Source organism: Apis florea, unplaced genomic scaffold, assembly GCF_048593485.1.
Source record: "Apis florea isolate Af1SG1 unplaced genomic scaffold, ASM4859348v1 contig_2293_pilon, whole genome shotgun sequence".
Lineage (NCBI taxonomy): Eukaryota > Metazoa > Arthropoda > Insecta > Hymenoptera > Apidae > Apis > Apis florea.
Window position 1 is genome coordinate 757,684 of NW_028256554.1, and position 27,782 is coordinate 785,465.

At 28.6% G+C, this 27,782-nt stretch overlaps 1 protein-coding gene and 2 long non-coding RNA genes across 19 annotated transcripts; 1 reads left to right on the forward strand and 2 right to left on the reverse strand.

Annotated features, from left to right (window-relative positions):
- Positions 1 to 24: 24 nt before the first annotated feature.
- Positions 25 to 836, reverse strand: LOC147658208 (uncharacterized). Its single transcript, XR_015290829.1, has 2 exons — positions 768 to 836; positions 25 to 483 (listed from the first exon to the last, which is right to left on the reverse strand). It is a non-coding gene; the product is annotated as an uncharacterized LOC147658208 (long non-coding RNA).
- Positions 837 to 945: 109 nt separating this feature from the next.
- On the reverse strand, positions 946 to 2,529 carry LOC147658209 (uncharacterized). The gene is made up of 2 exons (XR_015290828.1): positions 2,396 to 2,529; positions 946 to 1,223 (listed from the first exon to the last, which is right to left on the reverse strand). It is a non-coding gene; the product is annotated as an uncharacterized LOC147658209 (long non-coding RNA).
- Syp (synaptotagmin binding cytoplasmic RNA interacting protein) lies at positions 2,274 to 26,381 on the forward strand. 17 transcript variants are annotated; one of them, XM_086903725.1, is made up of 12 exons: positions 2,274 to 2,706; positions 5,546 to 5,931; positions 6,102 to 6,209; positions 6,345 to 6,521; positions 9,668 to 9,803; positions 14,154 to 14,359; positions 14,445 to 14,594; positions 14,915 to 15,060; positions 15,189 to 15,304; positions 17,859 to 18,007; positions 23,336 to 23,501; positions 25,087 to 26,381. In XM_086903725.1, exons 2-12 carry the CDS (start codon positions 5,548 to 5,550, stop codon positions 25,335 to 25,337), a joined length of 1,989 nt encoding a protein of 662 aa, XP_086759851.1. In that variant the 5' UTR covers positions 2,274 to 2,706; positions 5,546 to 5,547; the 3' UTR covers positions 25,338 to 26,381. The 17 variants fall into 17 exon arrangements, with proteins under 17 accessions (XP_086759851.1, XP_086759857.1, XP_086759864.1 ...); XM_086903731.1 differs by having other exon boundaries at positions 23,336 to 23,492; XM_086903728.1 differs by lacking the exon at positions 9,668 to 9,803 and adding an exon at positions 7,980 to 8,115 and having other exon boundaries at positions 2,321 to 2,706.
- The last annotated feature ends 1,401 nt before the right edge of the window (positions 26,382 to 27,782 follow it).

Here is a 27,782-nt window from a genome sequence, read left to right on the forward strand (position 1 = left end):
TAAGTATAAAAAAAAAAATGTATATATGTATATATATTTATTAAAATATCATATTTAATATATTTAAATTTTGATAAGAAATCACAAATATAAATTATTAAACTATAAAGCGTCATTTGTACATTTTGTTTAAAAAAAAAAGATTTCTTAAAAAATAAACTTTTTAAAAAATTTCCGAAAATAAAAAATAAGAAACTAAACTAAAAATTTAATATAAAACAACATTTAAATATTTTTTATTATGTTAATTCAAATAGCATCTTGGTCCATCGACCCTTCTAAGAGTATAATTCTCCCAAGTATGTAGTATGTATTCCGCTTGCTATAGCATTATCCGAATACAGGTTCACCCCTATTTATTTGGCATGTGAAAAAAGAAGAATTTCTCATAGCTAAACAAGTATTTTGGAGAGAAGAGTAGCTGGGGGTCCATCTCATGCTTTAATGCAACTGTTCTGGTTCCTGAGAAAATCTTTGCGATCTCTGCAAGCAGTTCGAGATTTTTAATGTCAACGTGGGAAATAATTTCAAAGTATTATTAAATATTTTTATGCAATAATTTTTCAAATTATACTTGTAAAAATAAATATAAAAAATATTTGTGAAAAATATTTTAATAATAATTGTAATTGTAAAAAATAATAATAATTTTTTTCATTAAATTATTGTTCAGATATTTCTCCTATGTTATAATATATTTAAAGTGATATTATATAAAAATATTAAATATCTTCAAATTTTTGAGATATATAAATTTAATTACAAACATTTCTACGTTAAAATTCCAACCTCCCACGACAATGGCTCTAGAGTCGAGCAAAAAATGCATTGTCTGTGGAGAGTGCAGACAGCTAAGTAATGAGAGATAGAAAAAGACATGAAAGAAGGAGAGGGAACAAGAGGAAAAAGAAATATGTATATTTAAATATACAGTATAACAATAAGTGAAGTTTAATTTATTAACATTTTATTTGTGAATTAACGTATAGTTTTAATTATAATTATGAATAAAATAATAATTTTTAACTAATAGAATTTGAACGAATAAAAATTAAGAAAACGGAAAAGTTCTGAAGGAACAGGTTTCAGCAAGCGAACATACGAGCACCATCTGTCTTTGTTGCTTCTTCTCCTTTGAGGGACGCGGGTGCGTGCTCAACCAGACAGGCGGTTTACGGTTGAATTCAGGACCGTATCTTGTTGTCTGTACTGTGTTCTGTTATCTAAAACATTATTTGTAATAATTAAGAAAATGTTCATGGGAATTATTTAATTCTTTCTCAAATAGAGAATGATAATTTAAATTGTAGAATTTTATTTTAATATAAATTTTTTAAAAATGTGAAAATGTAATATAAAATTTTATATTTTTTATGATTTTATTTCAAATTATTGAAATAGTATTTTTATGCAAATAAAATTACATATATATAATATGTAATAATTCTTAATTTGGGAAAAGAATCTGTAAAATTAAGAATAGAAAGATTTGTGCTATGCTTTATGCTATAGTATCAATTCATAAATAATATAAAAGATTTGAATTTCATAATAAAAAAAATTGCAGAATTTTCTAATTAAATATAGATTTTTTAAAAATACTTATATCATATATAATAACATATGATTATAACTTTATTAAAGGAAAAAAAAGTATATACTTAAAATCTATTGAAATCTAATATATATATATTTATTTATATATATGTATATAATACATGCATAATTTTATTTTATAGAATATATAATGGTTTATTAATTCAAGCATATTCGTATATTTTAGAGATACATCAACTTTTTTTATTATTTATGTATATAATATTTTATAATAAAATAACAGTATAATTTTTAATATATTATTTTTGAATATGTTCAACGTTTTGTAATTAATGACACGAATATTGTAATTTCTAATCAAATATAATTTAATGCTATTATAAAATTGTTTCTTTGAATTCTATTATAATTTAGTTACAAATAATATAACAATTGTATAGATAATGATAATAAGAATACAAATAAAGATAATAAAAATACATAAATTACAATAAAAATATTTAAATATACTATTATAGAAAAATATAAATATTTATTTAAAAAAATAAAAAGGAAAAAAATATGAAAAATTATTGAAAGAATGATACAGGAACGGAAAAGAATTGCGACGAGCCTGACTAAGGCGGGGCTCGCATATACCGCGAAGAGAGGTAAGCGGTTGAATCGGATTGGATTGGGGCGCAACTAGCAAGCAAGCAAGCAAGTGAGGAAACTGGTTTGGTTTTGTAGGGCTTGCACCACTGCACCGTTCTTTTAGCGAGACAGTCCAATTTATGCATTACGGCTATGTAGGCACTACATGATATCAAAACGCTGCGCCCGGGCTTACTTCACTTACCGTCACCATCACTGCAATATTATCGAAACTTTGCAAGTGCCTACAAGACTAAATTCACTGCATTATATTTTATCTAATACAATCAAGTGTTAAATGCAATTTATAATATACATTTGAATACAGTTTGATATAACGTGAAAGTGAAGAAAAATACATGCAAGTTTATATTTGTGTTAACATTGGTGGTATCTGTAATATGAATTTTTTATTGGTTAAAAGCTTGTGACTGTTTTGTGTATAATATTTGGTGCTTCGTTTTGTAATTTGTTCAAAATTAATTATTAACTGTGAAGATTTCAGATTTTATACAGGTACATTATTTTTATACCGTATAATTATATTTCGGAGGTTATGGCATTTGATTCTGATTTATTCTGGCTTAATATTCTTATCAATTATTCTTTCTTTATTGTTTGATCTAACTTAAAAAATAATACTTTATAAATATAAATTATATTAAATATAAGTTTATTAATATGAAGTAAATTTAGCATTAGAATATACGACCATTTATTTTTTGTGAAATTTAATATTATAAAATTATACGATCGCTGTTTTCATATTTCATTTAATTTTTTTTATTATTTCATTATTCGAAAGAAATAATACAAAAAAAATATAAAATAGAAACAAAAAAACATAAATTTATTTTACGATATTTTATAAGATCGTAATTATAATGTTTTTGATAAATTATTAATATTTAGTTTAATATTTTAATAATAAAAATTTTTGATTCACAATTCAAATAAATTATAATAGTAAGTTTATGTTCAAATTTTATTACTAAAAGTAAAAAAAAAAAAATAATAGAATATCAAAAAAATTATAGATATGTAATTATTATCGATACTTTTAAATTTTGTATATGTAGATAATATATTTATTAAAAATAATATTTGCAATAATTAAAAATAATTCATTGAACAAGTATAACGATTAGATCAAATTTGCGTATTATAGAATTAACGTACTATTGTGTATGTACATTTCAAGTATGAAATTCGTTATTTCACGAGTGCATATTGCATGGTCAACTTTTTCTTTTCAACGTTTTGCACGAACCAATCAGAATTCGCGAATATACCTCAGAAGAAAATGGCTAACTCGTGTCGCTGGGTTCGAGCGTATCTTTGCGCGTCGTTTTGTGAACCCCGTAGTCTGCAATCACGTTGACGTCTATCGCCATTTCCTCACAGGAGGATTTTGTTCGATTACTTTCTAAGGTATATGCAATTATTCTTGTTATGAATATTGTGAATAATTTTTATCAATGTGCTTTTATAGTAATGCGTTAATAAACACGATAAAAAATTCATTAGTTAGAGTAGCAGGTGTGATGTTATCGCGAGTGTAAAAGTGCATTGCATCCTTCAAGAAATATGGATGCAACTCTATTGCCGGCCGGCAAGCTTTACACAAAAAATTGCAGTTACATTTCTCTTGAAGCACAATTTTGTATTTTATATATTAAATACGTTATTCTGAAACAATTCATTATCATAATTAAATTCTCGTATTTTAAAGTGCATTGTTCAATAATGGAGACTTCTTTATTATATATTTCAAATTAAGGAGTAGGTATACGATATTATCAATGATACATTGATGATATTCATAAAAATTTTCCTGTAATTTTTATTTATAAAGCTATGGATAACATTTAAGAATTTTAATATAAAAATTGTTTGTAAACGCGGGAACCTGTACGTACTATGCATTATATGTTGAATAGTTGTGTTCGAGTCTTAATCACGTTCGTTACATTTTTTCTATTTCATGTACTCCATTTTCTTTCATAATTATTTCTACATATTTCTATTTCCAGTTCTTTTTTTCCCATTTCAAATTATTTATTTATATATTCTTTTCGTATATATTTTATTTTATTTTATATATAATATATCTTATTTTTAATCTTTTGAATGACTGATATTTTAGATAAAAAATTTTGAATAATAGATTAAAAATTCTGAATATAAAATTTAAAAATGGTATTATATATTGAATATTATAAAATTAAATCAATTATTAATCTTATATTAATAGAAAAACTGTTATTATTCTTTTAATTTTCATGAACATATCTGATTAAATATTGTAATTATTTATAAATATTTATATTTATTTTTCAAATTATATATAAGTTATGTTAAACAAAATTTCTTTATACAAATTAAGAAATATTTTAATGCTTTTAATATTTTATAATTATATTATAATTTAGAAAATATTAGATTTTGATATTTAAATGCTAAAAACAAATCTATTATGTAATATCAATGTTGTAAATGATATAATACACAGTAATATTGATATTGCCGTTATATAAAAAAATTAAAAATTACTAATGTAACAATATATATAATTTCGTTCAAAAGATTTTTTGTATTTTTAATCCTTTGTGATTATATATTTCTATTTAATTATTTATTTTCTTTTTTTCTTTCTGTTATTTTTTCAGTTATTAAAATAAAGAACTAAGTATTATTGCGATTAATATGAAAACTTAAAATCTATCTTTGCATTATTTTGGATAAAATATAATATCTTTTTATTCTATTATTGAAACGAGTGTTGAAGTTTAAGAATTATCTTGTTTACAACATACAATTATATTTTTAAAAATGTTTGATTCTTTGATTCTTTTTTATTCTTAGATAGTGGAACAATTCATCATTAATTATGTGAATACTAATTATTTTGATACATGTCAATATAAATCAGATTTTTTACATATATTTTTACAAAAAATATATGATACGATAGAAAATTAGAAGAATAGTTTATAAAGTAATTACTAATAACAAAATCGAATTCAATATTGTTGAGTTAAATATATGTGAAAATTTATAGAAAAAATTTGCTTGTTTATATAAGATTATATAATAAGTGTACATTTATTGAAAAATAATTTTTATTAATATTTCCTATAGTAATAATATTATATCTAATGAAAATATAACCACAAAGGATTAATAGATATTTAATGGGTTATAATAAGTTTAATATATTAAATAATAATTTTATTTTAATAATAATTTAAAAAGATATAAACTTCAAATTAAATTATATAAATATAAAAAACTAAAATAATTGAAATTTTTGTTTTCTCAAAGATGTTGTCTTGGAAATAAAAATTTGTTTTAGCTATGGCAGAAGGAAATGGGGAAATAAAAATGGAAGAAAAACAGTCTAAGGAGGAAATGGAATATGTAGAAAGAACGGAAGATTTTTCAAAGTTGATTCAATATGGATTAGATGAAAAAGTAGCTGCAAAATTAGATGAAATTTATAAAACAGGAAAATTAGCTCATGTGGATTTGGATGAAAGAGCATTAGATGCTTTAAAGGAATTTCCTGTCGATGGTGCATTAAATGTACTCACACAGTTTCTTGAATCTAATTTAGAACACGTATCAAATAAATCTGCATATCTTTGTGGTGTAATGAAAACCTATAGACAGAAAAGTCGAGCTGGACAAGGTACTGGTACTAGTACTACTCCAAAAGCACCAGATGAAGACAAAATAAAGGTAGATATTTATTTTCTTTAATTTGATATTTATAATATAAATTATATTTATAATTATTTATAAACTTACTGTACTTACTATACTTATACTTACTATACTATATTTATTTATAACTTACTATACTTAACATAAATTATAAAGAAAATACAAAATTGTTTATAATACCTTAGATGATTCTTGAACGAACTGGTTATCCTTTGGATGTAACAACAGGACAAAGGAAATATGGAGGTCCTCCTCCAAATTGGGAAGGTCCTACACCAGGAACTGGTTGCGAGGTAAGACAATGAATTATTGTTTTTTTTTTATTTAATCAAATTCTATTTCTTTTTATATTTAAAAAAAATTTTTTTTGTATCAGTTATTATCATTTTAATTTTCTTCTTATTTTATATATTTTTTTTCCCTAAAAGGTATTTTGTGGAAAAATTCCAAAAGATATGTATGAAGATGAGTTAATTCCTTTGTTTGAAAAATGTGGAAAAATTTGGGATTTAAGATTAATGATGGATCCGATGGCAGGATGTAACAGAGGATATGCTTTTATCACTTTTACTAATAGGGAAGCAGCACAACAAGCTGTTAGAGAGGTATGTAGATATTCTTTGAATTATTTTTACTATCATGTAGGTACATGTTTGTGAAGCGTACAAATTCTGTTATCCTAGTTTACAACATCTTGTTATGGATATATCAATTCCCTTCACTTTTGTTTAGAAAAACTTTAGAAATGTTACAAAATTGTTATTGCTACCAAAATAAGTAAATTTTCGAAATGTTTAAATACATTATTGCACATGTTTTATTTCTTTACTTTCTTCCTAATTCTATAACTTGTTTTATTGAATTATTTTTATTTATGTTTATGGTATTTGTTTCAAAATGAACGTTAATCGACTCATCAAATTGAAGATGGTATAAGAACATCTTCTTTTTCCTTTTCTTCTTTTTTCTTCTTACATTAAACATTTCGAATACATTTTTTTCATATTCCCATGTGGCTTGTTCTATATGTTGTGACTTGCGTTTTCTTTCTTTATTTTTTTTTTCTTTTTTTTCTTCTCTCTTTTTTATTTATTTATTTTTAAAGTTGTAGTTTTAACACAAATGTTTTAGCATTATTTTACTAATGGTAAAAAATAATAAAATTTGACATTCAATGTCTTTAGTTAGGAACAATCCACATATTTGTTTCATACATATACATATATGTCCCTGACCACTAATTTATATTTAAATATAATGATGCCCAACACATGCCAAATACTTAACAGCAGCAAAACAGAGAGAGAAAATAAATGCACATATGTATAACAGTATAAGCACACGCGCGCGCGCACGCGAATACATGCAGAAGATATACATATTTTTCTGTACATATATATATAGATATACACATACATTTAAACAGGTTCGCATTTACATATACACATATGCGCACACACATCATAAGCGCGCGCGCGCATATGTACGTACGTACATATGTACGTATGTATGTATGTATGTATGTATGTATGTATGATGTATGTATGATGTATGTATGTATGTATGTATGTACGTATGTATGTATGCATGTATGTATGTATATACATACATGTATATAATAATGTCCTATGGATGAGTTTCTTTTTCCAGCTCTCCTCTTTGCTCAGTGGGCAAAATTGGGAGTGGAGAACTTTCCTAAACATTGACGATGCGAAAAAAAAGAAGTTCGTGTGGTTTAATTGGTTAGGGGTATATTTACTTAATTGGTTGACTTTCGTTGGACAGTGACAATTTTTGTAACAAAATTTTGAAAATTGGTAGGTTTAAAATTTGTTTACAGGAGCACATACGTGAACGCCGGTTTCCTATATTGTGAAGACTCGAGCGACAAAGCGCATGCCACTTTCTCGCTTTCATGGAACCAGGCCATGTTAATTATTTCACTAAATTTCATATTTTGAAAAATCTTTCCTAAATTCTTTTGTTTGTCGCAATTAGATAAAACATGAAGTGTATATCATTGGAACAATATGAGGCATGTGTTTGTTTTCTTCATCCCACAGCTCGATAATCACGAAATAAAACCCGGCAAGAATCTGAAAGTAAACATTAGCGTTCCTAATCTACGACTTTTCGTGGGGAACATACCAAAGTCAAAAGGCAAAGAGGAGATCTTGGAGGAATTTGGTAAATTAACAGGTAAAGTGAATACGAGGCGTGTGTACCTACCTATCTACCTATACCTACCTGTCTACCTGTATTGTAACTTACGAGTGGTAGCTTTTAAGTAGTGGTTGTAGATGGTATGGAATTTTGGAGCATCCAAGAAATAAACACGATCGTACGCGCGACCGTGCGATTTACAGTTACCTATGTCACCTTCAGTTCTGATCAGTCTCCTTGCCTCTCGGTTTATTAGTGAACAGTAACACCTCTCTGGTCCAAGTCTTCTTTTCCTCGCATATTTAGGTTGAGTTATGAGTTATACACTTCCTACTTTTATTTAATATACTTCCTTTCTTTTCTCCCAAATGATTTTTCTTTTACTCCTTATAGCGTTCCTTTATCCTTTAGTTTTCATAATTACCGTTGTCGTTCTTATTATCATAGTTATCGTTATCGCCATCATTATCGTCGTTCCGTTGCATCTTCATTGTAGGATCACAATTATTTTATGATCGGTACCAAACCATCACTACCACTACGATCAACACCATTCGTTTTTTTTGCTGTCAAACATACACGCGAACAATCCCACAATTTACACTGAAGCGCGCAAACACACAATCTCACACAAGTAGCCTTAATCTTGACATTTGAAGTTTTATCTTCTTGGCGATTTGAACGTGTACTTTTATTTTCATTTTTTAATTCCTTATTTTGCTGTTTCTTTTGTTATTTGATTTTTTCTTCTTTTTTTTTTTTTCTACAATAAAAAGGATAAAGAGAGACAAAGTATTTAGAAGAGAAAATGTGGAAGCAATTTAATATGGCAGAATTATTAAAATTATATAGTGAGGTAATAATAAATATAATGCGCGCTGTCCTGCGTGGTTGTTATCAGTTTTTGCATCATGTTAACGCGATTCATAACTGGACCTCAAGCATGGGGGTATGGGAGATATGCGTGGACCGCTGGGGCGTTTGGCTCGCTAACAAACGGACAGGCACTCCCATCCACCTACCTACTTACCTATTACACCTATCACCTTACCTAGCTATCCATATATCTATTTCTATTTATCAACTATTCTGTCTATCAATCTACCCATCTGCCCATCTAATACTATCTATTAATCCATGAATATACTTACCTATTTCTATTTATCAACTTGTCTATTTATATATTTATTTCTGTTTACCAGTTTCCCTATCTACTTATCTACTTTATTCATTTATTTATTTTATACACTTATCTCTATCTATCTCTACCTATTTACCTATTTTCCTACCTACCTACCTTCTACCTATCTACCTTCGTACCTATTTACCTATCTATCTATCTATCGATATAACTATCTATCTACCTCTATATATCTATTCATCCATTCACCGACCGTGTACGATAATTAACTCCAGTTTATTTTTTCACATTCATTTATTAATTTGCTTGCCCTGTTCCTTCGTATAAGATATATATAATTTCCCCGAAGGTCGCTTCACGATATCCCACGTTCAGAACAGCCAATAAGCAGGTGAAATTGTAAAAGGCAAGCTTAATTGGCACTCTCCTTCCACATTATTCTTACAGCTGAATGATTATGAGATTCGGAAAGGGAAAAAGATTGGTGTTACCGTATCTTATAACAATCATCGCTTGTTTGTGGGAAATATTCCAAAGAATCGAGACCGAGATGACTTGTTCGAAGAATTTACAAAGCACGCACGTAAGTTGATAATTGTCCTTAAATCAGCAAGCAGTAACCAAAGGAAATTCTATGGGAAAAAAATGGTGGGACAAAACTTTTATTTTTTAACAATCGGCTGTTTCTATTCGATTTTTAGTTAGAGGTGCTTGATGGGTAAATTTTTAATGCCCTCTAGCATCATTATCAAGTAGGCAGATTTTTCCTTAAATTGATACATATGTCGTAGAATATAATTTGTTATCTATAAACATTTCGCACACATTTTCACCACAAACATCATCAAAGTTTTTTATTCTGAAAAATAAGTCTTTATTCTTTATTATTTTATTATTTTTTATTTCCTATTAATTTTTGGATAAATCATTGGCTGTAATTGATTAACGAATTTTTGTATTATACTGTGTCCCACAGTCATAAAATTTAATTTATTATCTGTCATAATTACATGTATGGAGTTTAACTGTTCTCGGTAAGACATTCTTAATGTTTATTATTTTTCCTTAGAAATTTTTTTTTCAAAAGATCATTTAATCCAAAGTTTGTCCATTATTTATGTTGTACACTTAATCCATAAATTTGTAACTTTTTATTTATGCTGATTGATTGATTTTGGGACGCAAAAACATTTATAGAGATTTAAGTAAATAAAAAAATAATAAAAAATGATTGAAAACATATTAAATATATAGTAATAATGCGCGGTATCATTTGCAATCGTAAAAATTCTACGTGTATGTGTTAATCTTTTTGAATAATAATTGGATACTTTTGCTATTAGGAAAATAATAAAATATAGCATTTTATCCAATGGAAAAATGTTTTATATGTTCTAAATTTTCTCTAATGTATCTGTTACGGACATGAAATCGGTCAGAGTGATTGAATGAATGTGTATAGTTCTCTTATATTTCTTATTATATGTGTGTTTGCATAGTATTCTTGCATGTAATATTTAAGTCTGGACTCAGAGAGGAGATAACGGTTAAAAATTAAAAAATAAAGTATTAATGTTGAATTCAGGAGGCATAAGGTTAAATAATCAGAATTTATGGGAAAAAAAAGGTCACAAGGCATCTGAATTCTAACAACCCCTTTCTCCCTCTCTCTCTCTCTCTCTCTCTCTCTCTTCTCTCTCTCTTACTTTCTCATACACACTTTCTAATTCTATCTCACTTTTTCATTTTTTTTTTTTTTTTTTTTTTTTTTTTTTTTCCCCACTGATTTACTTTAACATATATAAATAACGCACGTGCGTCTTATTACTTTCAAGATCAAGTGCGTTTTAATCAGATGCCGTGTTGTCTATTCAATTATACATATTCACATACATATGTACACACACGCGTGTCCGTACGCACATAAACGTGTATACATACATACGTACGAGTACACATGCATACGTACATGCATTTATACGTTTAAACACACAACACACATACACGAGAGAGTTTGTGTGCGTGTCCGCGCGTGTGTGTACGCATGCTTGCGCATGCGACGAGTAACTTTTAAACTGAGAGGAAGGAGAGTAAAACTACTTTTGAAGAAAAAAAGTGTGTATATATATATATATATATATATATATATATATATATATATATATATATATAAAATAATTATAATTTAATGAAGAACATTTATAGGAGCGAAGCAATTTTTTGATTGTTTTTGCAGATGCTTTTTTTATTATTATTATTGTTATTATTATTATTATTATTATTATTATTATTGTTATTATTATTATTATTATTGTTGTTATTATTATAGTATAGAGAACAGTATATGTACGACAGTAATCGTACTTGTATTAATCGACTAATCGATGATGTAAATTCATACGAGAATTCCACGAAATATCAATCTTTTGCATATTCATAAATCATTGCAATGCATGTTGCAAAACTCTAATAGCATGACAATTTTATTTAATGATAATACATTTTTTTCAATTTTAACTGTACTTCTCTATTGTATGAGTTAAGTAACAAACGGTAATAAGCACTAAAACTATTAAAATCTACAAAAATTTAAAAAATTGCAAAGATTCGCAAGAAATTATTATCGGATTTGGATTACATTCGCATTTGGAAATATATATCATATATATAACTTTATCATCTGTGAATAAAATTGCAAGCATATTTTTTTTTTTTCTCCCCCTTCTTTCTTTTTTTACACATACATTTCTTCATGGTATTCTTGCTTTTTTAGTTGGTATGTTTATTTGGCGGTATTTGATAACTATCCGTGTATTTCACGAAATGTTTTAATTGTTTTTTTTAAATTTATTTTTATAGAAAAATCCTCTCCTAATTTTACATTTTATTCTTTCATTCTTTTTATTTTTTTATTTATTTATTTATTTATCTATCTATCTATTTATTTTTTTTATATCAGTTGTCTGTATATACATATACACATGCATACATATACGTATATGTACAATCGCATGTATGTATATACACGTATATAAATACAGGTATACATGATATGTAGATTAACATGTACGTGTCACGACAGAGATTGTTTATTACTACAAGTGGTATATGCGTATTAATGTGTATATTTGACAATTACACGTTAATCGAGTAAAAATTTGTTCAAATTATAAAAATACGAAATAATTTTGTGTTTTGAGTGTACGGAGATTGATACGGACAAATGTCTTATTTAAAAGATGATGTTTGCGAAAGTTAGAGTTATAGAAAGTAACTCATTTTCCATTTACGCTTATATACATTGACACGCATTATATATATATATATATATATATATATATATATTATACGTATATAATATATATATATATAAAGTAAAGTATAAAGTATAATTCTCTATATGATACTGCATATTTATTACGTTCTCAAAATCTTTTATAGATTGCTTAGTTCATAGATCATTGTTTCTCAATGGCTCAATTTATTTCTTACTTAATTGAGAATAAGGATTTTGAGAATAATGCGTGCTCATAAACGGAAAAAAACATTAGTTCGTTAAGTCAATTTAAGAATTTCAAAGATTTTCCGCCAAAAATGATTTATAGTTAATAAATCACTTATTGCGAAACACATATATATCGCATCATACATTTATCATCACAATTATTATTATTATTATTATTCGAATATTACTCGAAAATTACAACAATTACAATTTTAATTTGAAATAAAAAGTTTAAAAATCGATCGATTACAGCATAGCTCGATAGTTTGATAGTTCGATAATTCGTTAGGATTGTCAATTTTGTCAATTATTATTATAATTGATTTTTCTTATTTTATTTTTAGAAAATTAAAAAAAATAATTTAGCATATAGGTTGGATAAAAATAGCGATTTAAAGAAAAAAAATAGTTAACTTTAATGTAAAAACAATTACTTCCTTTTTTGATCACGTCAATTTTTTTAAACTTCGCGATATAGTTTAATTTTTTTTAGTAATGCACAGTTTGCTATTTCTAATAATTTTCTACTTCATATAAAGTTTAATTTATAATTTGGGTGATAAATTTACCTATTTTTTTTCGCATCATTCATTCTCTCTCTTTCTCTCTCTCTCACTCTCACTCTCGCTCTCTTTCTCTCTTTAATTCTGTAACTCTCTCTCTTTCTCTCTCTCTAATTTACTCTGTTTCTTTTCCTTTTTGTTGCAAAATATCTTCTAAATCAACAATATATAATTAAGAATGTTTAATGGACACATTAACAATACATTAAAACAAAATGAAATTTAATAATTTAAATATTCTTTAATTATAAAATTTTCGATATACGTAGATAGGTATCTTAGGTCGAATGATGCAACTGGGAGAGGGAATTGATTTTACAATTTTTTTTCATGTATTGGAGAAAGGAAAAAAAAAAGAAAAAATAAAAATTAAATTGGTGGTGTTAAATGAAAACGTTTTATTTTATTTTTTCTACTTGTTTTTGCTTACAGAATAATTTTGCATCCAATTGTATCATTCTTATTTAATTGAGAGTGAGTCAATTAATTTTCAAATTAAATTTTTTTTTTGCAAGCGAGGCTTCAAACAAAAAGACTTTGCATTTTTTTTTTTTTTTTTATGACTCATTCATTGCATGTGAAATAATCTTTCATTCAGTTGTGTCATCTGTCCTCGGATATTCATAATATACATCTGTTACAGCCCAAAGAAATTCATTCGTTTATCTATTTTCTTTCTTTCTTTCTTTTTTTTTTTTTTTTTTTTCTCCATTTTATTTCTTCCCTCTCTTTTTCTTTGTTTCTTTTTTTGTTTCTCTGTGTTTCCTTTCTTAATTCGTAGACCTTTACATATATTTGTTAAATTATCTATTAAATGTTTCATTGAATTTTATTGATCCATTTTGTGTAATTTTTCGTCATATAGCTGGTCTGACTGAGGTGATTATCTACAGTTCTCCGGATGACAAGAAGAAAAATAGAGGTTTTTGCTTCTTAGAATACGAATCTCACAAAGCTGCTTCCTTAGCCAAACGAAGATTAAGTACCGGTCGCATCAAAGTATGGGGCTGTGATATCATAGTTGACTGGGCTGATCCTCAGGAGGAGCCCGACGAACAAACCATGTCTAAAGTAAGTAATTAATATAGCAAAGCAAGAACGTAATAAGATAATTGTAATAAGATTGATTATTTTTATTGAATCATTTATTATATAGGTGCGTGTATTGTATGTGAAAAATTTGACTCAAGATTGTTCTGAGGAGAAATTGAAAGAAAGTTTTGAACAATATGGTAATATTGAAAGAGTGAAGAAGATCAAGGATTATGCTTTTGTCCACTTTGAAGAAAGAGACAATGCTGTCAAGGTAAAATAATCATTGATAATGTGTGCGCGTCATTAATTATTTGTGTTATTAAATGATACGCTTTATATATTTGGTTTAATCTTCCAGTTTGAAAGTAAGTTTCGATAAAATCTCATCAATAATATTATATAATATTAACTTGACAATTTATTTAGCAAATGGTTCATATTTTCATCTGCTATATTTTTAACGGATAAGCTATACCTTATCAAAGTTCTGTCATACGTTCTTCCATTTTACATAAATGATGTGACAAAAGATAATTTGGTGAACAAATTTGAAAGTGTAATTTGATGGTAATAAATCGTTTCGTGTTTTAGGCGATGAACGAATTGAACGGGAAAGAGATTGGTGGTTCTCATATTGAAGTATCTCTCGCGAAACCTCCATCTGATAAAAAGAAAAAGGAAGAGATGCTTCGTGCTAGAGAGCGAAGAATGATGCAAATGTTTCAGGGCAGAAGCGGGTGTGTTATATCTGTTATATGTGTTATATATGGATATATTTTTTAATTTTAATTTCGTTCAATATTCTCCTAATTTAATCTCTCCAACTATTATTTTCAATTACATATAATAATATTTTCTTTTTTAGGGGTTCTCCATCCCACCCAAGTATGATGGGAGGACCAATGCCAGTTCGAGGACCAGGTCAGGGTCCTCGGGGTACCGGCGCAGGTATGCGAGGACAGATGGGACGAGGCGATTATGGTAAGTACCGCTCCGTTTTTATTTTTGTCGTATTTGTTGATATTTCTCTAGATTTATTCCGTATTAAGTATATATATACACGCGTATATACATATATATACATGTATTTGTATGTAACATTTTAATTGCATTTCGCCACCCCTTTAATAATATTTCATACAGAAAAAGATAAACGTGTATTACGTATATGTAACACGTTTTATTCTAATTAAAATAACATTTTTTGTTTCCGCTTATGATTAATTCGATTTATCTTTAGGCTTAGACCATATCTTTTTATAAAAATATTTAATTCTGCAAATTTTTCATAAAATTATTAACAATTTTATCAATATGAAATTATTATTTATTCCTTATATTTTATTACGGAACGTTAAAATACAATTTTAAATAAATTATTCAATGTTATTATATTAATCAATTGCTCAAAGATAACAAATACATCGGTGTTAAGAGAACGTATAAAATTATACGATATTAAAAATTTATTAGCGAGATTTTGTCCATAGATTTAAAATGTTAATATTTTATTTTTCAGATTTATATAAACACAAATCATTGTTAAATCGTTTATATCGATATCTTATGGTAATGTTATGTAACATAAACATCCCGCATGCTTTTGGGGATTTTTCACTATCTCACTACATACTTTAACTTAAATGCATAACATATATATATATATATATATAAATTTAACAGAAATATAAACGTATTTAACGATATACGATATAAATATAAATATAATAAATGTCGAAAGTTTGTATATTTTATTTTATATATAATATGATATAAGATCAATTACAAATCCTTTCTCTTAGAGAGATAGGGAAAATGACAATTTATTGTTTAAATTAACCTTTTTTTATAAGTTGCAAAAGATTTACAAGAATTCAAACTTACACATGTTTCATTATTTATCATATTAGAACATGTAGTGAGAAAGTGTTTAGAAGCTGGAATATCTCTTTATTTTATTTATCAAATCGAATAGCTGCATTCATATATAATATTTTTTTTATTAAGTTAAATTATTGGTCTGAGCCTATTATGATTACATTTTCAATTGTTATGCAGTTGTTCGTTTTCTTTCCCCACTCTTTTTTTCTTTCTCTCTCTCTTTTTTTTTTTCTTTATTTCTTCTTCTTTTTTTTCCGCAATTATTGTTTTATCAATGCATAATTTCGTGAACAGTATATAATAATCAGGTTTACAAAATATTTTGGACGAAGGTTACAAACATAAAAATTTCCATACATATGTACATTTATGCATATGTATGTCAGGTGTGGCTTAGCATTATAATATGAGCATAGTATTGCCTTACCACTACCACTTCCTGTGAGGCTTGATATCACGCGCGCGTGCATACTACACACATATTCTATACATAATTTTTATATGTATATATATATATATATATTTATATATGTATATATTTATAAATATATTACGTATACAATATACATATGTGTGCTCTTGTACGCGCAGACTGATGGAACAGGACAGACAAACAGACGCACATTGACATGCACACACACAAAAATTGCATGTGTATTGTTTGTTTTGTATTTTACCTATAATAATATCCGAGTGATTTTTATTTTGTGGCAGTGTACACAATCGTACACATTTTACGCCAAGAAATTTTAATCTCTCCTTTCTTTCCTGTATTTATTTATTTATTTATTTTTTTTTTTTTTTTAATTTACGTTGTTTGTTTTACTTCGTTTTTATGTAAGTGTGCGTATTTTGTTGATTTCGTATGCATCATAAATTAAAAAATTTGATTTCAGCTCTCATGGAAATAGGTAAGATGCGACATTGAATTATGAGTGGAAAGTAGTAGAGTACCATTTGGTAGAGTTTTTGTATTTTTCCCTTTTGGAATTATGTATTCAACGTTGAAAAGACGCTAATATCGGATCATCGAAAATTGCAAGAAAACACGCCATTTTTTTTTTTTTTTTTTTTTTTTTTAATTCCAATAATTATATTGTATAACGACAATGTCCGTTATTAATCCTGTATAAGAAAGAAAGAGAACATTAATGAATCAGAACATTTCAGAATCGTTAACAATTCCGCAAGGAAGAAGTGATTGAGTGTGTGAGTGAAAGAGCGAGAGAGAGGAGGTTGGGCTAGGATATTGGAATTATTAATTAGGAAATATCAATTTTCTATGATCCGAATGAAGCGTGAAGTTTATATCAGGATACGTGATGGTGGTAGGGTAATTATTGAGTTTCTTTTTTTGGCAATATCGTTGTTACATAGTGAAAGTAATATATGTTTCCGTGATGATTTTTTAATTAAATACGTTTTACAATACGATTGCGAAATAAAGTCGCAATAATTTGTAACGTTATACAAGTATATATATATATTTTTTTTTCTTTTTCTTTTTTTGTTTCCTATTATTGAAAGTTTTTTAAAACCATCTTTTCCCGGCATGCCCTTTCTTATACGAAACACAAGTATTAGTTTTGAATAAGTTGTCAATTGGATATATCGTGGCTAAATTTGGGTCTATTTGTAATGTGTGTTTTTATAGATTATGATTACGACTATTACGGTTATGGGGATTATCGAGGTGGCTACAGTGATCCATATTACGATGACTATTATCGATACGAAGATTACTATTTCGATTACGCGCCGCCTCCGCCACCTGCCAGAGGGAGAGGCAGGCAGCCTCAACCGGTGGGTCGCCTTTTTTAATGGTTCTAAAGTCGTTTCCGTTACTGAATCATTATTACTTTCTTTAGTATTTATATGTATGTATGTGTGTGTGTCTGTATGTACATACATATATGTATATGTATGTATACATATATACATATATACACACATCAGCAGTAATTTGACTGTGGCACAGTGTTCGCGGATGTACCCCAAGTTACATTTATATAATCCACTTTTCTCTCTCCAACAACCTGCTCATTTTATCGTTTTATTCAGAGTGTGTATTACTTAACTTCTCACTTTATCGATATTTATATTACGTATAAGGTCAGAAAGACATGAATCTATAATTTGAAAAAAAAAGTGCTCAACGGTGCAAATCCATATACGTACCTATTTTTTATACCAACGACACGTGTGCTACCTGTCATGAATGCGTGAATGTATGTCTGTTATTCTTTGTGCGTTTGGATAATTATATGTTTACACGCTATAGACTTTCCCCCATCTATTTCTATATGTACGTTTTTTTTTTTTTTTTTTTTTTAAATTTATACTTACTTCTCCATTCATATACTCAGCTCGTCTTGGTAAATTGTGAACATCCTATAGTTATATTCAAATTTAACATTTATTACAAGATAAGTAATAGATCTACTACTGCATATATTATTTATTTAGCAAAGCTTTGTAAGAATAATCAAAATGGAATGCGCTTGTGGACACATTTGAGATATTGTTTTTTTTTTTTTTTTTTTTTTTCCCTCCCCCACGAGGGTAGGAAAAAATAAAAAATTAGATTGGAAACAAAATTGATGATTAAATGATCTGTGAGATAATATAACATAATAATAAGACTCTCAGGAGAAAGCGTATATAATAAAGATACAAGAAAGAGAGAAAGATGTGAGATATACTCGAGCGCGCAGCGAGTGAGGGAGGGGGGTCCTATTGTGGAGTGTCCTTACATATTTGTCATATCTACTACTACTAATTCCATCGCTTAGACTAACGTCTTATCCTACAAGTCGAACACACTGCCACTTTCAAATTGCTTGCTAATCATATCTGAGCCATGGTAGACCCATTCTAAATTTTAAAATAACGATATAGCCGGGAAAAGCTATTAGAATGTAGAAAAATACGAGAGGAACGGAAAAGAAGAAAGAAAAATATTAGAAGATACGATATATATATATATGTATGTATATATATAAATATATATATATATATATGTATATAAAGAGAAAGGAGAATATGTGTAATAAAGAAATGAAAAGATTTCTCCTTTGATGTTTATATTTTTTATACGAGAAAATAAGAAGGTAAATACTCACGATTACTGTAGGTCTTCTTTGTATATTTTTTCACTTTGTGTTCTTTGTCAATATTCAAAGAAATTCTAAGTATAAGTAAAAATATATATGAGAGTTTCTACTGTGCTATTTATAATTTCCTTTGAGATATATATATATATATATATATATATATATATATATATATATGTATATATATATATGTATATTTATGTACATACGAATATATACAAGGTGGAAGAAATATAATCAGAATCGAAAAATTTCAAACTTCGATCAATTTGTATTTCGGATCAATATATCATCTCGACGAAAATTGTATAATTTTTCAATCGAATGTGATCATTTTATATCGATTAATGCAAATTTCCAAACGATCTGTAATTTCAAATAATTGGTTTCGGTTTATACATTACGAATGTACATAAAATTGTATCCTATTATACTTTTTCCACCACGTGTACCATAAGTGTATATATATATATATATGTGTGTGTATATATATTTATATATATATATATGTATTATGTATGTACATGTATGCGTATATGTATATAAATTGCAACACTTGCGTGTGCGCACAAATAGATTATGTATATGTAAATAGTATTGGTTATGTCCATGACACGTTTAATATCTGTTCGTAGTTTCTCCTATCAGAAAAAAAGGGCGTTTGAGTCTCGTGGCTCGGATATGGTAAATTTAAATATATGTGTATATATATTTGTATACCAAGTTGCAGGGTTATCCCAATAACCTTGTAAACATCATTACAACTGTACTATCATTACATTAATTTGACAGACTGATTAATTATTTTATTGCCTGATAGTTAAATATATATATATATGTAAATAGATAGGTAATTAAAAATAAATTGTTCAAATAGATAGATAGATAGATAGATAGATAGATAGATAAAAATCAATAGTTAAATAGATAGGAAATAAATAGGCATACAATAAATACAGACATGTGTATAAATTAACGAATGGATAAATGGATGAATGGATGTGTGGATGGATGGATGGATGGATAGAACAAATATACATTTAGATAGAATGATAGATACACATAGATTGATCAATTAGATTGACATAATATTTAATTAGTTGTTTGATTGGTCGTTGAATCGATTGATTGATTGATTGATTGATTGATTGAATGACAAATTGGTATGGCTGTTGACGGACCGATTATATTTCATTTTTGACACTTTTTCCACTTGACAAACGTGTACGATATGCATTTATTTCGACACGATATGTCCTTATGCCTTGGTAGTGTCGATTTGTTGGTGTAGAATCAGTTACAAAAAATTTCTTCGAATTATCGTTTTTATCATTGACGTTTATTTCTTCGATATTAATCGATCGATGTTAAATGCTTGTGTATTGTCATTAAGAAGTAGATTAATAATCGTTGACTTGATTGTTACGTTTTCAAATAGTTTAAATCGTTTCTTTTTTTTTTTTCTCTCTCTCTCTCTCTCTCTCTATTACATATCATGCATTTCGTGATGCCAATGTTTTCGTTATATTTCAATTATCTTTCAAAAAGATTTTAATTTTAATTTTATTAAATTTGTTCGAGAGAAGCTGGATGTGAAATGTATATTGTGCGCATTGAATTTTTTCTCCTTTTTTGAATGTTCTTCGTTAATATTAAAAAATAAAGAAAGATGATGATTAAATTGATCTATTTAAAAGAGTATTTTCTAATTGTTGAACGATATATTTTAATTTTTTTTTTATATATTTAATTGAGAACAGATTAAAATTATTTACATATTAATTATATATTTATTATTATTTATCTAAAAATATATTTGCAATGCATCGGTGGAAATTTTACTTCATATATAAATCATATTCCATATCGATGTATTTAATTGTCTTAAAATTAATTGCAATTTTTTTGTAACGTAATGATATCTAAAATTTTGCTTAAAATGAATTTAATTCAAATCAAAAGAAAAATATAATAAAATCTACAATTCTGGAATAATTAATAAATCTATTTGCATCATTTTTTTTTTTTTAGTATTTTCTATGGTTATTATAAATAATTTTTTTTTTTTGCACAATAAAATTTGTTTCTTTTTTAAATATTAAATTATAAGAGAATGTAATTCTCGTTGATAGTTAATCTTAATGGATCGTTACATATGAGTAATAATTAGAAAAAAAAAAAAAAAGATTATAGATAACGTAACATAAGTTATATAACAAAATCTACATATGTGGACAAAAGTGAGCGAAAAGAAAATTATAACGATTGTTACGTTGTATTTGTACGTGCGTGCGCATCTGTGTACATGCGTTTGTGTTAGATTTGTTAGAATTACTTTTTTTTTTTCTTATTCACAATTAAATCACAACTTGACTTTAATTAGGCAATTTGTTGTAAAAAAAAAAAAAAAAAAAAAAGAAAAGAAAGAAATTACAATTTGATCTATTCGATGGAATAGGATGGAAAAAAAAGAAGAGCAATGACGATGATCTCTACTAGTCCCTGCCAGTAATTTATCGACAATAAAATTTTGATGTTTGTTGTTTGCTTTTGTTGATGTATATAAAATACCGCTTACGCTTAAACAATTACCCTGCTGTGTAATGCTTTTTTTTTACCGCGCTGCTTATATCTACTTAAATCTTGATTTGTTGAATTTTGTTCTAGCTGACAGTGCAGTATGTTGTGTCGCTTAAAGTTCCTTCGCCATCCCAATACAATAAGCTTTCCGCTTTACTGCATTGGATAATTCTGCTAATACTACTGCTGTCTGTAAAAAAATGTGGTTAGTAATATTTGGTTTTAGGTGATTCCTACGTTCGTTGCATCGTTCTGTATGCCATGTGTATATTTGACTGATCTGTATATATACATACATACATATGTACACACACACACACACGTACACGCACACACTGTATATACAGACATACGTACGTACGTAAGTACGTATACGTACACAGACATGCACACACATACACGTACAGATACACGCAGATATATATATATATATTAAGTACCTTTCTCATATCCTACCTAGCTCTCTCTTTCCGGAGCCCATCAACTGTCTCTCTTACCCTGTCCTATCTCATTTCCGCTTTTCGTGTAACGCATATATCATCTCAACTCCTACTATTTGATCATTAAATGCATCCCCTTCCACATGTGAAACACACATTGACACATTAAGCGCCGCGCGTATCCCGTGCGCGCGTTAATTTTGTATGTATAATCTGCATGTATATACGTATGCGTATACGTATAAGATACATATATATATATAGATGCTTGCATCCATGCACACGTACGTACATACATACATACCTATATCTATCCTTAATGCGTGCATCATAAATACGGTCATTTTGTACGAGTTGTATATTACACACACATATATATATATATATATGTATGTATATATATATATATATATATATATATATATATATACATTGATCTGTTAATCTGTACGTGTACGTATACGTGTACGTGTTTTGTATATAATACCTTGTATAATAAATTACATTTAGTGGGTATATAAAAATGTATTGTACATACAGAGAGGATCAATCGATCAATTCTAAAATGATTAATAATATTTTGTTTCGTAACAAAAGTGTTTTGAATCGTCAAAAAGAAAAATTAATTGTTATATCGTTTGTTGTTGAGATGAAAATGAAAGGTGTCAAATTTTTATTTTACAAGTGAATACAGTAGTAGGGTCAACGATGCATATAATATAATGAGATTTGTTATCAATTAATCAATTAATTAATTAATCGATAGAAAAAGAGAAGAAAAAGGGGTTTGATAAACGAAAGCTCAAAGACGCTCAAATACTGTGAAACTCTCGCGGTATATAAAACGAAAATGAAAATAGTCGAAAAGCGAAAAATCTAAGGAAAAAAAAAAAAAAAAAAAAAAAAAAATGAAATAGAATCGTGTACGCAAATTTATACTGTAGGAATTTAATAAATATCATATAGGGTAACGATTGGGTGTTGTGTTATTTGGTCAGGCTGGACGTGGCCGTGGAGTAGTGCCGCGTGGCCGAGTCGGTGGCCCCCAAGTCCGTGGGCCAGTCAGGGGGGGACGCAACCCCGCAACTTCAGGGGCTCGTGGGGTCCAGCGGCTGTCCGCTCGTGGGGGGGTCCGCGCCAAGGGAAGTTTACCAGGTGAGGATGGTCTGTATCTCCACAATAAATCAATCATCTTTTAACATTATTTTCATTATACGCTACTCTTTTTTCCCTTCTACACTCTCTTTTGCGTCTTCTGCTTATCCCCCCCCCCCCCATACATACTACTACATTTTTCATACAAGACTGTCTCACACACACCTTTTTACTTTTCGCTCTGCTTTCTCTCTATCTTTTTTTTTTTTTTTTTTTTTTATACCTTTCTCGCAAAAAAAAAAAAGAAAAGAAAAAAGAAAAGAAAAAAAAGATTCTGTCAAACTGATCATTTTTATTCACGCACGGTGCGAGTCTATTAAACATTTTTTATGTTTATCGAATTTAATTAGCACTTCGACGCGCAATTTGGCAATTTTTACTTTTAGTTTTGCTTTCAGTACAATTCATTATATTTATTTTCCTTTTGTTTTACAGTTGACTGTTTTTTTCCCTTTCTTTCTTTCTTTCTTTCTTTCTTTCTTTCTCTCTTACCTTTTATCTCTTTTTTTCCTGGTATGACTGCGTTTCCCGCGGAATGTCGCGCATACGAAATAATTTGGATGAGAATTTAGGCGTGTCGTATATAATTTATATCATCGATGTTCGATTTTGTTTCGAGTTATTATTCAAAAGAGCATCAAGTTCTTTAATTGAATTGTCTCTGTCTCTTGGTTGAAATCATAAACGGTTGGCTACGCCTTTTCCTCCTCCCTCCCTCCCTCCCTCCCTCTTTTAACTTCATTATTTTTCTATTAAATTTTCGGCCGGTTTCTTTTTTGCATTACGTTTAAACGAGATGTAATAACGCGTAATAACAGTCACGCTCGATCGATTGAATATTGTGAAAAGTGCAGTTGTTACAAAAAAATATACACCGAATAATATATAAATTTTGATCTCTTCTCGATCAGTAGAAAAGAAAAGAAAAAAAAAAGAGTAATTGCTCTACAATTTCAAATTGTTTTGTTTTGCCCACGAACTAATCGTAACTTTATCCATTCTCAAATAGACTCAGTTATTCCAATCGGACAGTTTCCTCAATGATCCACCATTCGCCTCGTAAATCGTGAGATTAGCAAGAATCGAAGACATATAACCGATTTCTCTTCTCTCGATCGTTTCGACAAACGACGATTTTTTTTTATTAGCGGCGTTCCTTCAGCTTCTTTTCGAAACGAACAACAGCACTATGCAGAATATCGTTCGGTTGGTATCATCGGAGTCGGTTTCCCCACTGTTGTTTGTTCTTTTCCAATCGTTTCTTTCATCGTACACGAGTGTTTGCACACAAACACCTACGCACGCACACACACACACACACACACACACGTTATAATATATCGAGAAACGATGCTAATTCTGTTACGAAGGACCGGCCGATTAAGCAGCGGTTACTTATTCTACCCTACCCGTGTCCAACTAAGACTGATAGCGAAATAATTGTACTTGCTGTGAGCTTGCTTTGTGTGTATGCGTGTGTATGCGCGTGCGTGAAGAGTTGCCCGTTGCAGAAAAATTCGTTGGAGAGTTACGTGACCGTACATGGTGAAAATTTTAACGTGACAAACATATCTTTTTTTCTTTCTATGTACAGCAGGTAAACGAAAATTTGACGGGGGTCACCAGAACCAGGGGGAATCTAAGCGTCGCTTCCAGAGCAACTGGGGAAACCAACCCCTCGCCCAACAACCACTGGGCAATGCGTACGGATTGGCGAGTGTGAATGGTGGCAGTGGTGGTGGTGGCGGCGGTGACATAGGATTCGGAGGTAGGACCGCCACTCTTGGCGGTGTTTCCAGCGATGATCACGAATGGTACCAAGACTCCTACCAGTCATGGAGCTAACTTCTGCAAGTCTGTGAGTGAATACGCACGCACGCACTCATTTAAGTACGCACGCAATCACGCATGACGAACGAACGAACGAACGAACGAACGAACGATCGATCGATCGATCGATCGATCGAGAGTAATAAAGTAATAAAAAAAAAAAAAAAAAACAAACAAACAAACAAAATGAACAACCAATTTCGAGTTGACCTTATGCACATAGGAGGAAGAAGCAAAGTGAAAAAAAATAAAAAAGCGAACTGAAACAAACAAAACAGAAAGGAAGAAGATAATTGCAAAAGAAACCTGGAAAAAAAAAATTGGAAAGGAAAACAAGGAAAAAGAGTGAAACGGGAAAAGGTTTTTTTTATAAAGTACAGAAAAATGGAGAAAAGATGAATCGAACGAGGTTACGTAATCTATAATAATATAAATAATGCTGTTTACTTTCAATCGTCAATTTGGCAATTTGCAAATGTTTTTAACGCCTATTCAATCATCATCAAATGAACGAACAAATATGAGAAAGCGCGTGAAGCGTCGTACTAGGCCTCACCACCATCGCCCGCTGTTGTCGTCGTGACTATATATATATATATGTATATATATATATATGTACACATATACATATATATATATAAAAAATATATATGTATATATATATATATATATATATACAGTGATGTGCCACTGGGACTAATTACTACATCGGAGTGACCACCCAACAACCCACCCCGTACTATTATTATTATAATACACATATATATATATATATGTATATACATACATACATACATGTATATACATATGCATATGTACATATACACATATATATCTGTATGTATTATGTATATATGTATGTATGGATATGTATACGTATATGTATATATTACATAATGTGTTTATGTGTGTGTATATATATATATATATATATGTATATGTATACACTAATCTAAGTACTACTACATTGTCACATTGTTTACTGCCAAGTGATACAAAGATCAGCGATGTTGACATTGGGATTGTGATGGCTTGTATTAATTAAGAAAAATCACGGAAGCCTGCGATTTTATTATGATGCGATTCGACTTTTTTGTGTGTATGTGCTAGGAACGCGTGTACGTAAAATGGATAGAGGTCGTGGGGGGAGGGGGGGGGGGAGGAGAAGGAGCATGCGTATGTGAAAGACAAGAAACAATAGAGGTAATAGCTGTAAAAGTGAAGAAGGATGGAAAATGTGGTGTTGGGAGAAGAATTTTTTAAGGGAGACCATATTATTATAGTTAGATGAAGGTGAAGACGAAGAGACACGAAATGAGAAGAAATGGGAAAGGAGGCATATATAAGTCTATAAGGAGAGAGAGAGGAGAGAGAAGGTTGGTACGAGAGGAAAGTGAGATTGATAGCAGATTTATCGAGCGTGAGCTAAATATTACAAGTAAATAGTGATCAATTCGAGTAGCTTTTTCTTTCTTTTTGCTAGATAAGGAAAGGAAAAACTTAGTAACACGTTTTGCGAATGCATGCTTGCATAGTGTGTGTGCGCGCGTGTGCGTGTATCAATGTGCGTGTCTCTGCACCTCTGTATGTGTGTTTACGCGCGCGCGTAAAGAGTGAGTGTATTGTGCATGTGGGTCTGCTGCAAGTGTGCATATAGGTACACGCGTATGTGTATGTGTGATGCGTGGAGCGCGCCAAGCGCCGCTAGACCTTCTATTGTTGGTCTATAATGTGTACAGTCAGTGAAACTATTATTATTATTATTAAGGGTCAGGCAGGTTTTACAAGAATAGAAAAAAAAAAAAAAAATGATGCGGTTAGAAATCAACGGTTCTACGTGAAAATACACATTTCACATTTGTTCGATTACGATCAAGCGACAAGGATCAGATTAAAAAAAAAAAAAGGAAAAAAAAATATATATATATATATATGTATGTGTATATATATATATATATACATATATATAAATCAAAATGATAAGAAAGAAAAAAAAATTATTAAAAAGGCAACAAAATTGATTAGGAAAAGATTCGTTTCTATAAGAAAATTCCTAATGACAATGTCCAAATAGTAGAAAAATTAGAATTTAAAATTTATAGCATATTTATCCTTTTTTAAGTTTTCGTTTTCTCTTTTTAATTCTCTTTCTTTTGTTTCTATTGTTTTTCTCCTGTTTCCTTTATTTTTCTTTTTTGTTTTATTATTATTATTATTATTATTATTATTATAATTATTATTATTAATTATTAATTAATTATTAATTATTATTATTATTATTATTATTAAAAAAAAATCGAACAAAGGACCGTTGGATATGTACGGGCGAGCAAAACGTTTAGGAGGAAAGATATATCTTATATGTTTCGTTTGTATTTTTATCTTAAATTTTACTTTCAAAATTTTTATGTTGCGTTTATATCGCGTGGTTCTCTTCTTACCACATGCAAAGAAGTTTGT

What these genes read in the sequence shown, in the direction of transcription:
- Syp (XM_086903725.1), top strand. Translation starts at nt 5,548, where the DNA reads ATGGCAGAAGGAAATGGGGAAATAAAAATGGAAGAAAAACAGTCTAAG. An exon ending in CAGATGAAGACAAAATAAAG is followed by an intron (nt 5,932 to 6,101) that starts GTAGATATTTAT and finishes ATAATACCTTAG; the next exon opens with ATGATTCTTGAACGAACTGG. An exon ending in GAGGCAGGCAGCCTCAACCG is followed by an intron (nt 18,008 to 23,335) that starts GTGGGTCGCCTT and finishes TTATTTGGTCAG; the next exon opens with GCTGGACGTGGCCGTGGAGT.